Source organism: Mobula birostris, chromosome 3, assembly GCF_030028105.1.
Source record: "Mobula birostris isolate sMobBir1 chromosome 3, sMobBir1.hap1, whole genome shotgun sequence".
Classification (NCBI taxonomy): domain Eukaryota; kingdom Metazoa; phylum Chordata; class Chondrichthyes; order Myliobatiformes; family Myliobatidae; genus Mobula; species Mobula birostris.
In genome coordinates this window covers 98534224-98548148 of record NC_092372.1, presented here as the reverse complement: position 1 = coordinate 98548148, position 13925 = coordinate 98534224, and the positions used below count along the sequence as shown (strand labels likewise).

Below are 13925 nucleotides of genomic sequence, written 5' to 3'. Positions count from 1 at the left end.
GAAATTTGTTAACTTAGCAGCAGCAGTTCAATACAATGCATAATCTAGCAGAGAGATAAAATGATAATAATAAATAAAATAATAAATTAACAAGTAAATCAATTACATGTAACCGACTAAAAACATGCAAAAACAGAAATACTGTTTTTTTAAAAAAAGTGAGGTAGTGTCCAAAGCTTCAATGACCATTTAGGAATCAGATAGTAGAGGGGAAAAAGCTGTTCCTAAATCGCTGAGAGTGTGCCTTCAGGCACTCTGTACCTTCTACCTGATGGTAATGGTGAGAAAAGGTCATGCCCTGGTGCTGGAGGTCCTTAATAATGGACGCTGCCTTTCTGAGACACTGTTCCCTAAAGATCGAGAGGAAGAGTCTCGATCCAAAACACTGACTATCTATTTTTCTGCTTGAATTTTACCTTGTAATGACCTCCAAGTCTATCTGCTCCCTCTACCTTTCCAACATGTCTAGGTCTCCTGAAGGAACAGGGTTGTTGTAATATCAAATCAAATGTGTTTATTATTTTGACATGACAGTGGTGCTGATTCGCTTTTAATTTCATTTGTGAATCAAGACCACATATTCTTAACACGATCACAAATACAAGAAATCTGCAGATGTTGGAGGAACTCAGCAGGCCAGACAGCATCTATGGAAAAGAGAAAAACAGTTGACGTTTTGGGCTGAGACCCTCATCGGGACTGGACAGCAATGATCCAGTCAATCTCTACTGAATACCAGGAGGAAGAAACAACCCCAGTTCCCAAACTCTGAACTCTCACCTGCACTATTTCAAGGGAGAATACACTATCAGTGACTTGGTTATTAATTGGAAAATGAAGCTATTATGGAGAAGTGTGAAGATTGCTATTTACAGCAGGCGAGGTTTCTAAAGTCTTCAGAGGATATTTTGTTGAAGGTAAAAACAAAATCTCTGATGTTGGAGCTTAAGGATTCCCCCTTTGAGAATTAAGTAGAGGGAAAGTTAGGATCTTGATGGTCATTGTGCTCAGACTCAGTCGTGGGACTGGAGCAGGAGGAAACTCTCCTCTTGAAAAATGGGAAATGTATTACCTTTTTTCATTTGGCACACTGCAGTCCACAAAAACAACAAACTTCTCTGTAGTTCAGGGAAGGCAGGTTGTACACATTAACCTTTACAGGCACTCAACATACAAATATGGGACAACTAACTCAAAGGACACCAAAGTTGAACATTGCAAGAACAAAAACTCACTTTGGAGACAGTGTTTCAATGTCACGAATTTCTCTGGTGGCAGTCATTGTGAAACCATCAATCACATAGAAATGTTCTTTCCCAAACAAGAGGAGTCCTTCACTGGTATCCAACCCTTGTACTCGAGCACATCGATAGATATGCTGAATCTAAAACAGACCACAAACCCATTTATTGAATACTATTGTTAATAGTCTCCTGATAAATCTACATCACCAACATTATTGTTACACTGAAACTTTTAAAATTGGAGTTCTTCTGATTATTATGCAAAACTTTCATCTTTTCACAAAAGCTTCCCTTATTTCCTGAAGGATTACAGGATCTTTTTCTCTTTTAGATATCCAGCACTGGCAATAATTTGCAATTCACAATATAATATTTCTGACAAATAAAATGGAAACTTTATTATCACCAGCAAAAATCTGTAGGAAGAGAATCAGGAAATCTAGGTCTTCAGGTAACGACATTTTCAGTTTATGAAATTTATGAATGATTATTGTTAGTGAAACATTAATGATGAGATGTTATGTTGAAATCATGGAATGAGCTATTCCAGGACGTTCATCTACGTCAGTAAATGTTTTTAGTTCTAACTGGTTGAACTAACAATCCTGAGAATGTGCATAAATTACATAACATACCACATTCAAAAGGAGTCACTACAATTTTAAGCTGCAGGTGCCATATACACCTAATAGAAGAATATTTCTGGAAATGCATAACTCATATGTTCGATATTACTAAATCAAAAAATTGACAATTAAAGCATCAGCCTTATATACTTCCAACTTAGGTAAGGCTTTGCACTAAGAGCTCACTGTGGAATGTACTCTCTTCATAAACAAATTCAAGTGAAATGTACAAACAATGAAAATATGTTGATGAAAGGAAATGTCTTTTCTAATGACAGTACATTTTTTGCTAGTGTTTCTGTTTTATATCTAGTTTGTATTAATGCTGTTTAACATTTACCTCTTACCTTTCAAGTTTCATTCAGCTGTTCTGTATCTTATCTTTAGTACTGTCCTCCGATAACCAATTCCCATTCTCTCTCTTTTTTTTCCCCCTTGAGCTCTCCCTAGACCTGTGGACCTCAGGTTGGGAACCCCTGCCCTAGATAGTAATGGTTCTCTGATATAAGCATTGCTTCAGATGATGAATACTTGCAAAACACTCCCGGACTTTGCAAATTAAAAATACTTGTTTTCCCACTTATACTGTTCAGCCAAAAGACCAGTGACCAGAGTTATTACCTTTATTTCTTTTTACACACATGCCAGATGACTTGCTGAATATATCATTCTTTTTCAACTCATAAGTCAATGTACTGAATACAGAAGACGGGATGTTATGTTGAAGTAGTAAAAGACATTGATGAGGCCTAATTTGGAGTACTGTATCCAGTTTTGGTCACTTACCTACAGGAAAGATGTAAGCAAGGTTGAGAGAGTACAGAGAAAATTTACAAGTATGTTGCCGACTCCGGAGGACTTGAGTTATAAGGAAAGATTCAATAGTTTAGGAGTTTATTTCTCATAACATAGAAGATTGAGAGGAAATTTGACAGGTATTTCAAATCGTGAAGTGTAAAGATAGGGTAAATGCAAGCAGGCTTTTTCCTCTAAGGTTGGATAGGACTAGAACCAGAGGTCATGGGTTAAAGGTTAGAAGGTGATGTGTTTACGAGGTAACTTCTTCACTCAGAGGACCACGAGTGTGTGAAATGGGCTGCCAGCACAAGTGGTGCACGCAAGCTCGATTTCAACATTTAAGATAAGTTTGGATAGGTACGTGGATGGTAGGAATATGGAGGGCTATGGTCCCGATGTAGATTGATGGGAGCAGGCAGGTGAAATCATTTTGGCATGGATTAGATGGACTGTAGGGCCTGTTTCTGTGTTGTACTTGTCCATGACTCTAAGGCTCTCCAACTCTATGCAAAACTCAGAACAGCTCTTGTAGCTATAGAACTTCTGCTCAATAATGACTCCCAGGATGTTGATGGTGGGAGAATGATAACAACACTAAATGTCACAAGAAGGTGTTTGGACCTTTTCTCATTGGAGACAGTCATTGCTCTGAACTTGCAATTTTCATTGCAACTTAAATGCAAAAGCCTCATGATTTGAAATACATACTTATGCAGCCACAAGCTGAAGACCAGAAAAATTGATGATTTCAGGTAACTAACAATTACATCCAGTGGAAATATCTAAATCATTGGCAGCTTCAGAATCTCTCCATAATATCTTACGGGCTGCAAATTCCTAAGTGTAGAATAATAATGATAAAAGGTATGAGCTTCAAAACTATTATCACTGAAAAATTAGGAGCCTTCCTTAAAATCTATTTCTGGACACAATTGTTTCCAATTATCCACCCAAGTCAACACTTGCTCCCAGCTGAACCTATTTTTAGTTCAGTCAAAGGGACACTTTTTCACTTTGAAGTGCAATTTTCATTTTTTCCACAAGAGGAGGGGAGGGTAAATGGGGGCAATGTGAATAACTGGGCCAGTCCAAATACAATAAAAGTGACTTTTGAAACTATATATGACAAGGTGATCAGGAATACTTTTGTCAGCAAAGCTGTGACTTCAGAACTGAGGTAGGACAACATATCAAGTCAAGTCACTTTTTATTGTCATTTCAACCATAACTGCTGGTACAGTACACAGTAAAAACGAGACAACATTTTTCAGGACCATGGTGCTACATGAAACAATTCAAAAACTACACTGAACTACGTAAAACAACACAAAAACTACACTAGGCTACAGACCTATCCAGGACTGCATAAAGTGCACAAAACAGTGCAGGCATTACAATAAATAATAAACAAGACATTAGGCACAGTAGAGGGCAGTAGGTTGGTGTCAGTCCAGGCTCTGGGTATTGAGGAGTCTGATGGCTTGGGGAAAGAAACTGTTACATAGTCTGGTCGTGACAGCCCCAATGCTTCGGTGCCTTTTGCCAGATGGCAGGAGGGAGAAGAGTTTGTATGAGGGGTGCGTGGGGTCCTTCACAATGCTGTTTGCTTTGCAGAAGCAGCGTGTGGTGTAAATGTCTGTAATGGCGGAAAGAGAGACCCCGATGATCTTCTCAGCTGACCTCACTATCTGCTGCAGGGTCTTGCGATCCGAGAGGTGCAACTTCCGAACCAGGCAGTGATGCAGCTGCTCAGGATGCTCTAAATACAACCTCTGTAGAATGTGGTGAGGATGGGGGTGGGAGATGGTCTTTTCTCAGCCTTTGCAGAAAGTAGAGACGCTGCTGGGCTTTCTTTGCTATGGAGCTGGTGTTGAGGGACCAGGTGAGGTTCTCCGCCAGGTGAACACCAAGAAATTTGGTGCTCTTCATGATCTCTACTGAGGAGTCGTTGATGTTCAGTGGAGGGTGGTCGCTCCGTGTCCTCCTGAAGTCAACAACCATCTCTTTTGTTTTGTTCACATTCAGAGACAAGTTGTTGGCTCTGCATCAGTCCGTTAGCCGCTACACCTCCTCTCTGTATGCTGACTCATCATTTTTGCTGATGAGACCCACCACGGTTGTGTCATCGGCAAACTTGATGATGTGGTTCAAGCTGTGTGTTGCAGCACAGTCGTGGGTCAGCAGAGTGAACAGCAGTGGACTGAGCACACAGCCCGGGGGGTAGGGGGGCCGCGGGCGTGCTCAGTGTGATGGTGTTGGAGACACCAACATTATATGCACTATAATCAATATTAGTATTATTATTATTAAGCCTTAGCAACCTGCATTACTTCCTGGTCTCATGATGCCAGGCCCATCTGGTGATCAATCTCTGGGACTTCACATGATCTCAGATTCAGAAAGAAATTGAACTAGCACAGCCTTCACTGTGTTAGGTCTTTCCAGTGGTCAGTCTCAGAGCCTCATTTGATATTGGGCCCAAAAGCTGGCCAGAATCTTAGGCTTCATGCGACGTCTGGTTTGGATAATCAGCAGCCAAACTTAAATAGATGCCAACCAGTCTTAGGCAAAGATTGTAAATTAGTCACACTCCATGAAAAGTCAACTAGTCAGTTTTCTATTATCCTGGGATACTATGATTTTTTAAAACTGTAGATCTTTTTCTTTCTAAATGGAGAATGGTGACATCATTTTATAGTATTTTATTTTGTGTTCTTTGTGTCTAACTCATATACTTGCATTTCAAGCTAATATTATTGCCTAAAGTAAGCCCTTCCCATACCTAGTTCCTTTTCATAGGAATGAAATGTACGCAATATTCTGAGCTAATTTCCAATGAAGTTTTAAAAAAAGTAAATCTAGGGAGCATGTAATGACAGACTAAGCCAGTACTGCAAATCATCTGACAAGAGAAAATCATCTTGCAAAACTATATCACTAATATTAGTTGTCGTTTAAAATCTATTTGTTGCATTAACATGTGGGATCTGGTAGTACTACTTTAACCATCATTCAAAGTACCTTGCATTAGCCAACAAGTACATTAATCTGGAGCAGAAAGAGCTAAAATCTTAATATTACACAGTTATTTCCCATTTTACCCAAAATACCCACTATGTAGCCTTTCAAACAACATGTTTTTGTTATTTATATAAAAAAAGGAAACCAAAAAGCACTAGTTTTTCTAGCAAGGCAACTTAATTTGTTTGCTGTAAAATTTCAAGATTGTCTATATCTACTTAGTTCCTCTAAATCCATATTGAAGTTTCTCTACACCTCTGATAAAAAAAAAATTCATTGGTTTATGTACCTTTTCTCCCTCTTCTAATAATCGTAAGAGTGTTTGGTTATCGGTCTTCTCTTCTTCTTCCACTGAACTTGCTTCAGAAGCCTGGTCAAGGAAAGGTTCTGTGCTGTCATCATCTCCACCATCAGGAGCAGAACGTGAACGTTTCAAAGGTGGCTTCACAATTCCTATACAATTATATTTTATATTACTTTGCAAAATTAATGAAAATGTACATATCTTAAGAGATTGCCTGAAGAAAGAATGGCATTAATTAAATTTTATTTTATTCAAATCACATACATGGATAGAATTAGTACAGCTTGTTATACATGATCATTAATTTCATGGCTACTGTATTTAATGCAAATTCTCTTTTTTCTTCCAACATTTCCAGGTCACTTTTTTTGCAGTAGCAATTTTATGATAGTGTATCTGTGAAGCTATTTTGATCGCATGCCTGATGGTCCCAATCCGTTTTCAAGGTGGTGATTGAAATAGTGGGCAACAAAATGTATTTATAAAGCCTTCAAATCCTAAAACGACCTTTAACAAAAGCTGAAATGCAAGGAAGTGGGGAATTAGCTACACTAATTCGATGGGAACTGGACAGATAAACTCTTTAGCAGGACGTGATTAATGCTGTTTGAGTATCTCTGATGAACCAGATTTGACCTGTCAATCAAAGACTTAGATGGGGTGATGCAAGGCCATATATGCAGATTTGTTGTAACAAAGCTTTGCATTTGGTGTAGATGTAGGCACTGTTGTAATACAACTGGCTCAAATCAATTGACATTATAGTGGCAACTGGTTTAATATAGGTAAAAATGGTTACCCCTTTTAGCCCTTCAAAGAATACAAATGATTGAAATCTCGAAAGAACAGAGATATAAAAAGGCTTGCAGTCCATTCAGTGATCATTAATTTTATATGTATAGGAACAGACATCACCAGTACTACTATGCTCAATATAGTACTTTTTAAGAATCACAGATTGATTTAGAAGGAAAGCTGCATTGATGTGATATATAGATTGATATATGTATATACTTCAAAGATAAATATCTACTCATGATTAAAGAAAATAACTTATGGAATTTAGATGGTTAAAGGGTCATTTAATATATATTGTAAGACATTAAAGGGCTTTATTAGGATTAGAAGGATATTATTATTTTAATGTGTGGAGATCAGAATTAGGGAATGCAGTCAAAAATTAGTTGGATCTATCAGCAGTGAATATAGAAAACAGACATTTAAATAAATACATACACATATACAGTACTGCGCAGAAGTCTTAGATTTGGATATATACAAGACTTATCTAGTGTGTGTATATGTATGTATGTATACATACACACACTCACACACAATCAAAGTATGTATATATTATACAACCTTGGGATTAGAAGATGAAACTCAAGGTTGTATAAGGTATACATACTTCGATAATAAATGTACTTTGAATATAGCTAGGTTGCCCAAAACATTTGCATTGTACTGTAGTTATTTTACGTATTGTATTGTACTACCACCCCCCAAAAAAAATTCGTATTATCATTATATATATATATACACACACACACACACACACATTCAGACAGATATAAACACACACACACACACACACACACACACACAGTGGGTGGATGTCTGTTAACTGGGACACAGTGGGACCAGTACATTTTGGCCCAATTAAATGGCTGCCCCAATTAGTTATGTTTTATGGAAATAGTTAAAAAGATTTTTTAAAAAACTGTGTAACTATGTATTTAAATGAAATACAGAACAAATTAGAAAATTTAGCAGAGTTGTATTACTATAAAACTGTGCATCACTTCCTAACAGTTATCAGAGGAATTCATCCAGTGTATGCAATGAACAAAATCAGTGCTAACACCTAGTGCAGATAATGGACTGACTTCATACAATGTTATCGACTATTGCATCCTCTAAATCTTCATTTTCATTGTAACATTAACATTTTTCATAGTACCTAACTTGAAGTAGAGGAATTGTTACCTCGGCTGGCCTTAATGCTTTAAACCATACTGACCAAAACAGTTCTGAACTGTCTTAACTATTTCTTGCCAACTATCAATAACAAAAATAAATGATTTTTGAACACAATCGCATGCAACTGATGCTATTTAAAAACTGTTCGGCAACATTCTACTGCCCCAATTAAGCAGCATTGTATCCCAAACGAACAAAGGGAATCCGGCAATTTTGTCGATTAGTTTTTGTTCTTGAGGAGTTGTCCCAAATAAGCGGCTGCCCTGATTAACTGGAATCCACACTACATGCGATGATGAAAATCTGGAACTCTTTTCAAATAGCAAATGATGCTACAGCAACCATTAATTTCGAAACTAGGTCTGACATATTTGTGGCAATTAAGTTAGGTGCGATGCAGAAAAAAACAGAAACATAAATCTAGGTCATAGATGAACCATCATTTCATTCAACAACAAACTTCTCTTAAATGTTACAATCAAACCTGCATCCATCACTTACACTGGCAGCTCATTCCACATGCACGACCCTCTGAGTGAGGAAGTTCCCCTTAAATATTTCACCTATCACCCTAAATCTATGGATTTGGAGTTTGAAAGTGAATCAGAGCACTTCAGCACAGAGACAAGGCCTTCAGACAATTGTGTCTGTGGTAGCCTGCATTTCTGCCTAGTCCCAACGATCAGCACCCAGACCATAACCCTCCATACCCTTCTCACCTATGCACCTATCCAAACTTCCCCGAGTGTTGCAATTGAACCTGCATCCACCACTTCCATTGGCAGCTCGTTCACACTCTGGGGGAAGTTGTTCCCCTTAGATATTTCAACCTTCACCCTAAACTTATGACCCCCAACTTCAGCTCTCACCCAACCTCAGGGAAAAAAGCCTGCATGTATTTATCCTACCTAAACCGCATATGATATGGTATACTTCTATAAGATATTGCTTCATTCTCCTATGCTCCAAGGAATAAAATCCTAACTTGTTCAACGTTTCCCTGTAATTAAGGTCCTCAAATTCCAGAAATATCCTTGTATTCTTGTAAATTTTGCTCTGTACTCTTTAAGCCTACGGCTAACTTTCACATAGGTAGGTGACCAGAACTGCACACTCCAAATTCAGCCTCACTAACATCCTATACAACTTCAACATAACATCACAACTCCTGCACTCACTGCTCTCATTTTTGAAGATCAGTGTGCCAAAAATTTCATTTTCCGACTCTATCTACCTGCGATGCCAACTTCAGCCTATTTTTCCATATGGTCCAGATCCCGCTGCAATTTTTGATAGCCGTCCTTGCTTGTCCACTATGCCCCCCATTTTAGCGTCATCTGCATGTACGTTGATCCAGTTTACCATATTATCACTCAAATCATAATACTGATGACAAACAACAATGAACCCAGTACTAATCCATGTAGCACACCTCTAATCACAGGCGTCTAGTCAGAGATACCTACAAGTCAGGCTTCTCCTGCTAAGCCAATGTTGAATCCATTTTACTACTCATCCCAAACGCCAAAAGATTGAAACTTCTGGACCACCTTCTCACGTGGAACTTTATCAAAGGTCTTGCTAAAATCCTTGTAGACAGCGTCCACTGTCATTCCTTCATCTAATTTCCTGGTAACCACCTTGAAAAACTCTCAAGATTGGTTCGACACAACCTACTATGCACAAAGCACGTTCATTATTCCTAATCAAGCCTGTCTATTCAAATAGTTATATATATCCTGTTCCTCGGAATACCTTCCAATAAGTTACCAACCACTGATGTCAGACTCACCAGCCTATAGTTTTCCAGCTTATTCTTAGAGCTTTTCTCAAACAACAGAACATTAGTCCTCTGGCAACTCACCTGTGGCTAAGGACTTTTTAAATACCTCTGCCAGGGTTCCTGCAATTTCAGCACCAGCCTCCTGTAAGGTCTGAGGGTATACTTTGTCAGGCCGTGGGGTATTAGCCACCTAATTTGCCTAAGACAGCAAACACCTCCTCCTCTATAACCCTCTCCTCTTCTGTATATGGTCTATGACCTCACTACTGTTTTGTCTCAATTCTATAGAGTCTGTCTCCCAAGTAAATACGGATACAAACAATCCATCTAAGATCTTTCCCGTCTCATTTAGTTCCATGCATAGATGATCACACTGACCTTCAAGTGGATTAGTTTTGTCCTTTACTATCCATTTGCTTTTAATATATCTGTAAAAGCCTTCGGGATTTTCCTTCACCTTATCTGCTACAGTAACCTCAAGCCTTCTTTTAGCCTTCCCGATTTCCTTCTCAAGCTTTTATACTCTTTTTCTTATGTATTTCGTATACTCTTCAAGCACCTCATTTGTTCCTTGCTGCACCTCCTTCTTCTTAACCAAGGCCTCAATAGCCCTCAAAAATTGAAGTACCCTAAACCTGTTAACCATGCCTTTTATTCTAATAGGAACATACAAACTCTGTACTCTTAATATTTCACTTTAGACGGCCTCCCACTTACCAAACATCCCTTTGCTAGAAAACAAACTATCCTGATCCAAACCTGTTAGATCCTTTCTGATGTCTTTTAACTCTGTCTTTCTCTAATTTAAAATCCCAACCTGAGGACCAGTCCTCTTTTTCTATATTTATCATGAAACAAATGACATTATGATCACTAGGTGCAAAGTGTTTCCCTACACAAACTTCTGTCACCTGCCCTGGTTTATTTCCCAATAGGAAATTTAGCATCATACTCTCTCTAGTTGGGACCTCTAAGTACTGATTAAGGAAACTTCTGAACACATTTGACAAATTCTATCCCATTGAGCCCTTTTACAGTATCGAGGCCCAGTCAATCTGTGGAAAGTTAACATCACTTTCTATCAGAACCTTACGTTTCTTGCAGTAGTCTGTGATCTCTACAAATTTGCTCTTCTAAATCCCACGGATTGTTTGAAGGTCTATAATAAAATCCTATTAATGTGGTCATCCCATTTTTATTCCTCAGTTCCACTCATATAGCCTCAGTAGACACACCCTCTAGTCTGTCTTGTCTGAGTACTACTGTGACAATTTACCTGATCAGTAAAACCACCTTCAATACCTCTCTGTCTATCATGTCTAAATCAACAAAACCCTAGAACAGTGAGCTGTCAGTTCTGTCCCTTCTGCAACCAAGTCTCTTTAATGGCTACAATCATAATTCTACGTGTTAATCCATGATCTAAGCTAACCTGCTTTACCTATATTACTGTCTGAAATACCCAGAACGTTAGTCCCACTATGCTTACTCAACTTATCGATTCCCGTTTCGCTATGTAGGCATAACATCCATCTTCCCCACATGCACTCCACAAGCTGCTCTGACATTCTGGTTCCCATCCTCCTGCAACTCTTGTCTGTATCCTAACATTTAGAAGGTTAAGACTGATGTAATATTAAAATGATTCAATAGGGAAACTAATTCCTTTGGCAAAGAAGCAAAGATCCAAATAAGATGATAAAATCGGAGTGAGTCAACTTAATTATGGAACATTCATATGGCCCTACAAAAAGCTGATCCTAGTTCAAATGAAAAAATTGTGAAGATTATAGGGTACAAAGTTATAGGATGAGGTACAGCTCAGCAACAAAATGAGTTATGAAACATGTTCCAAGGCTTGAATGGCTATGTAAATCATAAACACAAGAAAATCTGCAGATGCTGGAAATCCAAAGCAACACACACAAGATGCTGGAGGAACTCAGAGGCCAGGCAGCATCTACAGAAAAGAGAAAACAGTCGACACTTTGGGCCGAGACCCTTCATCAGCCCGTGAATGACTATGTTTCATCAGATCAGAGTGAACAACTCACCTTTACAGGTTAGAAGACATTTTACTACAAACGAAAATTTATAACAAGGAAAACTATTTCCATTTAGATCTTCAAGATATTGGAATGATTCTTCATGCTGTACAAACATTTTGGAATACAACTGCTATTATGAAAGTAGATTTAAGTCTAACTTAGGTTGAAGGATACGTGATGAGATTCCACAATTCATGTCTTCTCTATGACACAGAAAAGGGCCATTTAGCCCATTAAGTCTTTGCCAGTACTTAGAGCATTTCCATCAATCTCATTCCCCAATTGTCTCCCCACCACCCCACCTCCCCGCAAACCATTCTCTCTCAGTAAGTGGTGGAATATATTCTACGAGTTAGCACTGATCGAATACCATTAACCTACTACCCACATACATGGGGGTAATTTACAATAGGTAATTAACCTACCACCAAGCAGAGGGTATAGGAGAAAACCTAAGAACTCAGGGGAAACCCTCTTGTTTAAAAGGACAATGTGTAAACTCTTAACAGACAGCACCAGAATTCTAGTCTGCATGCTAATTGCTGGAGTTGTGAGCTACTAATTGTGCCATCATGCCACCCTGAAAGATCACGTAATTTTCATTTATTTTTGTTTTGCTTTTTAAAAAATTGTGTAATTACAACATCTTGAAAATACAATTTTAAAATAAGTGCAACAGAAGTCTTTTTGCACATCAGTTGCAAGACAATCAAGGTGCATTACAGATAATACAATGATATAACCTTTAACTCTTGCAATTGTGTCTTCTCCATGCTCAGGTTCATGCTGGGTGGTTTCACCCTCCGAACTCTCTTCAATTGTATCTGGATACATGGTTGGATTTCCAGCAGAAAGTCGTAGGTAGTATTCTTTACTGTCATAGCTAATAGCTCTACGGTAACGAGCAGGTTTCTGTAAAAGCAAAACAGATTACTTCTGTGCAACACAAATGATTCTTTATATAGTCATGAACTTACCTTTGACATAGCACTAGATCAAAAATTACAAACATAAAGGTTGTTTTACAGTAGCCAAGCATGTCTATGTGTACACAATAATAAATCATCTGCAAAGTTAAATAGTCACAACCACTACGCGGCGAAGTCGTGTTTGGTAAACATGCTTTAGAAAAAAGTGCTTTCCATATGTGAAACAGTAATTAATATTGAAGTGATGAGGTTTAATTTTGAAACTGCTTAAATGTGCAGGTATTTTAAATGCTTTGATCTAATATTTTGTTTTCCATGGGATAGAGGAAGGGAAACAGGAAGAAGAATGAACTAATACAACTCAAGTTACATCATTACATTTTGCTTGAAACAACGTATTTTAATCACAAGGCCACAAAAGCAGCAGTGATGTTATTTCAAGTGCTAGGGTGAGATTTCAGCCCAAGAAATCCTGTTAGTGTGCAGTTCAGAACAGTTTACAAAGATCTATTTTGGTGAAAACTGTGAAATAAAAACAAGTCTTGGCGTGAGAATGAATCATCAACTTGTAGCTCAAAAAGTGCATCAGAAGAAGCCAATTATAAAGATATGCTACAATGCCCATCATGCAGGCCCATTCAGTGCTAACTTTTAATGGCCGAAGCAACGACTGCTCTGTTTCTTACTCCTTTACCTTTTCAGAAACTATTCTGTCATCATCAAACCAAGGCATCTCGGATACTTTAATAGCAGTGATATACTAAAATAAAGTATTGAGAATAGAGGAAATACTCATCAGATTTGCAGTATCACAAATCAGCAAGACCATTAAGATTAAAGTTAGCGTACACTGAAACATTGAAATATACAGTGAAGTGCATCGCTTGTATCAATGACCAACAGAGACTGAAAAGATGTGCTGGGGTCAGTCCACAAGTGTCACTATGCTTCTAACATCAATATTGTATGCCCACAATTTAATAATCCCTAATCCACAAGTATTTGGAATGTGGGAGGAAACCAGAGCATCCAGAGGAAACCCAAGCAATTATAGGGAGAACACAGATATGCACAATGTCAACACAACATATAGGTAGCAGCAAATTTTTAATTAAGTCTTGAAAATGAATTAGGTGACCTCAAAAGCAGTAATTAACATTAGCAGAATTATTGCTGAAATTTAAAAATATGT

The 13925-nt window shown here is 38.1% G+C and overlaps 1 protein-coding gene across 4 annotated transcripts in view; it reads right to left on the bottom strand.

Moving 5' to 3' along the window:
* wdfy3 (WD repeat and FYVE domain containing 3) overlaps positions 1 to 13925 on the bottom strand; it is a 336513-nt gene that overhangs the window by 49812 nt on the left and 272776 nt on the right. For 2 of the 4 annotated variants that reach the window (XM_072253130.1, XM_072253131.1), the window contains exons 42-45: positions 13428 to 13493; positions 12548 to 12716; positions 5979 to 6142; positions 1236 to 1384 (exon numbers count right to left, since the gene is read on the bottom strand). In XM_072253130.1, coding sequence (XP_072109231.1) covers positions 1236 to 1384; positions 5979 to 6142; positions 12548 to 12716; positions 13428 to 13493 — 548 coding nt within the window. The remainder of the gene's footprint in view (positions 1 to 1235; positions 1385 to 5978; positions 6143 to 12547; positions 12717 to 13427; positions 13494 to 13925) is intronic. The other 2 variants (XM_072253132.1, XM_072253133.1) reach the window with 1 other exon arrangement.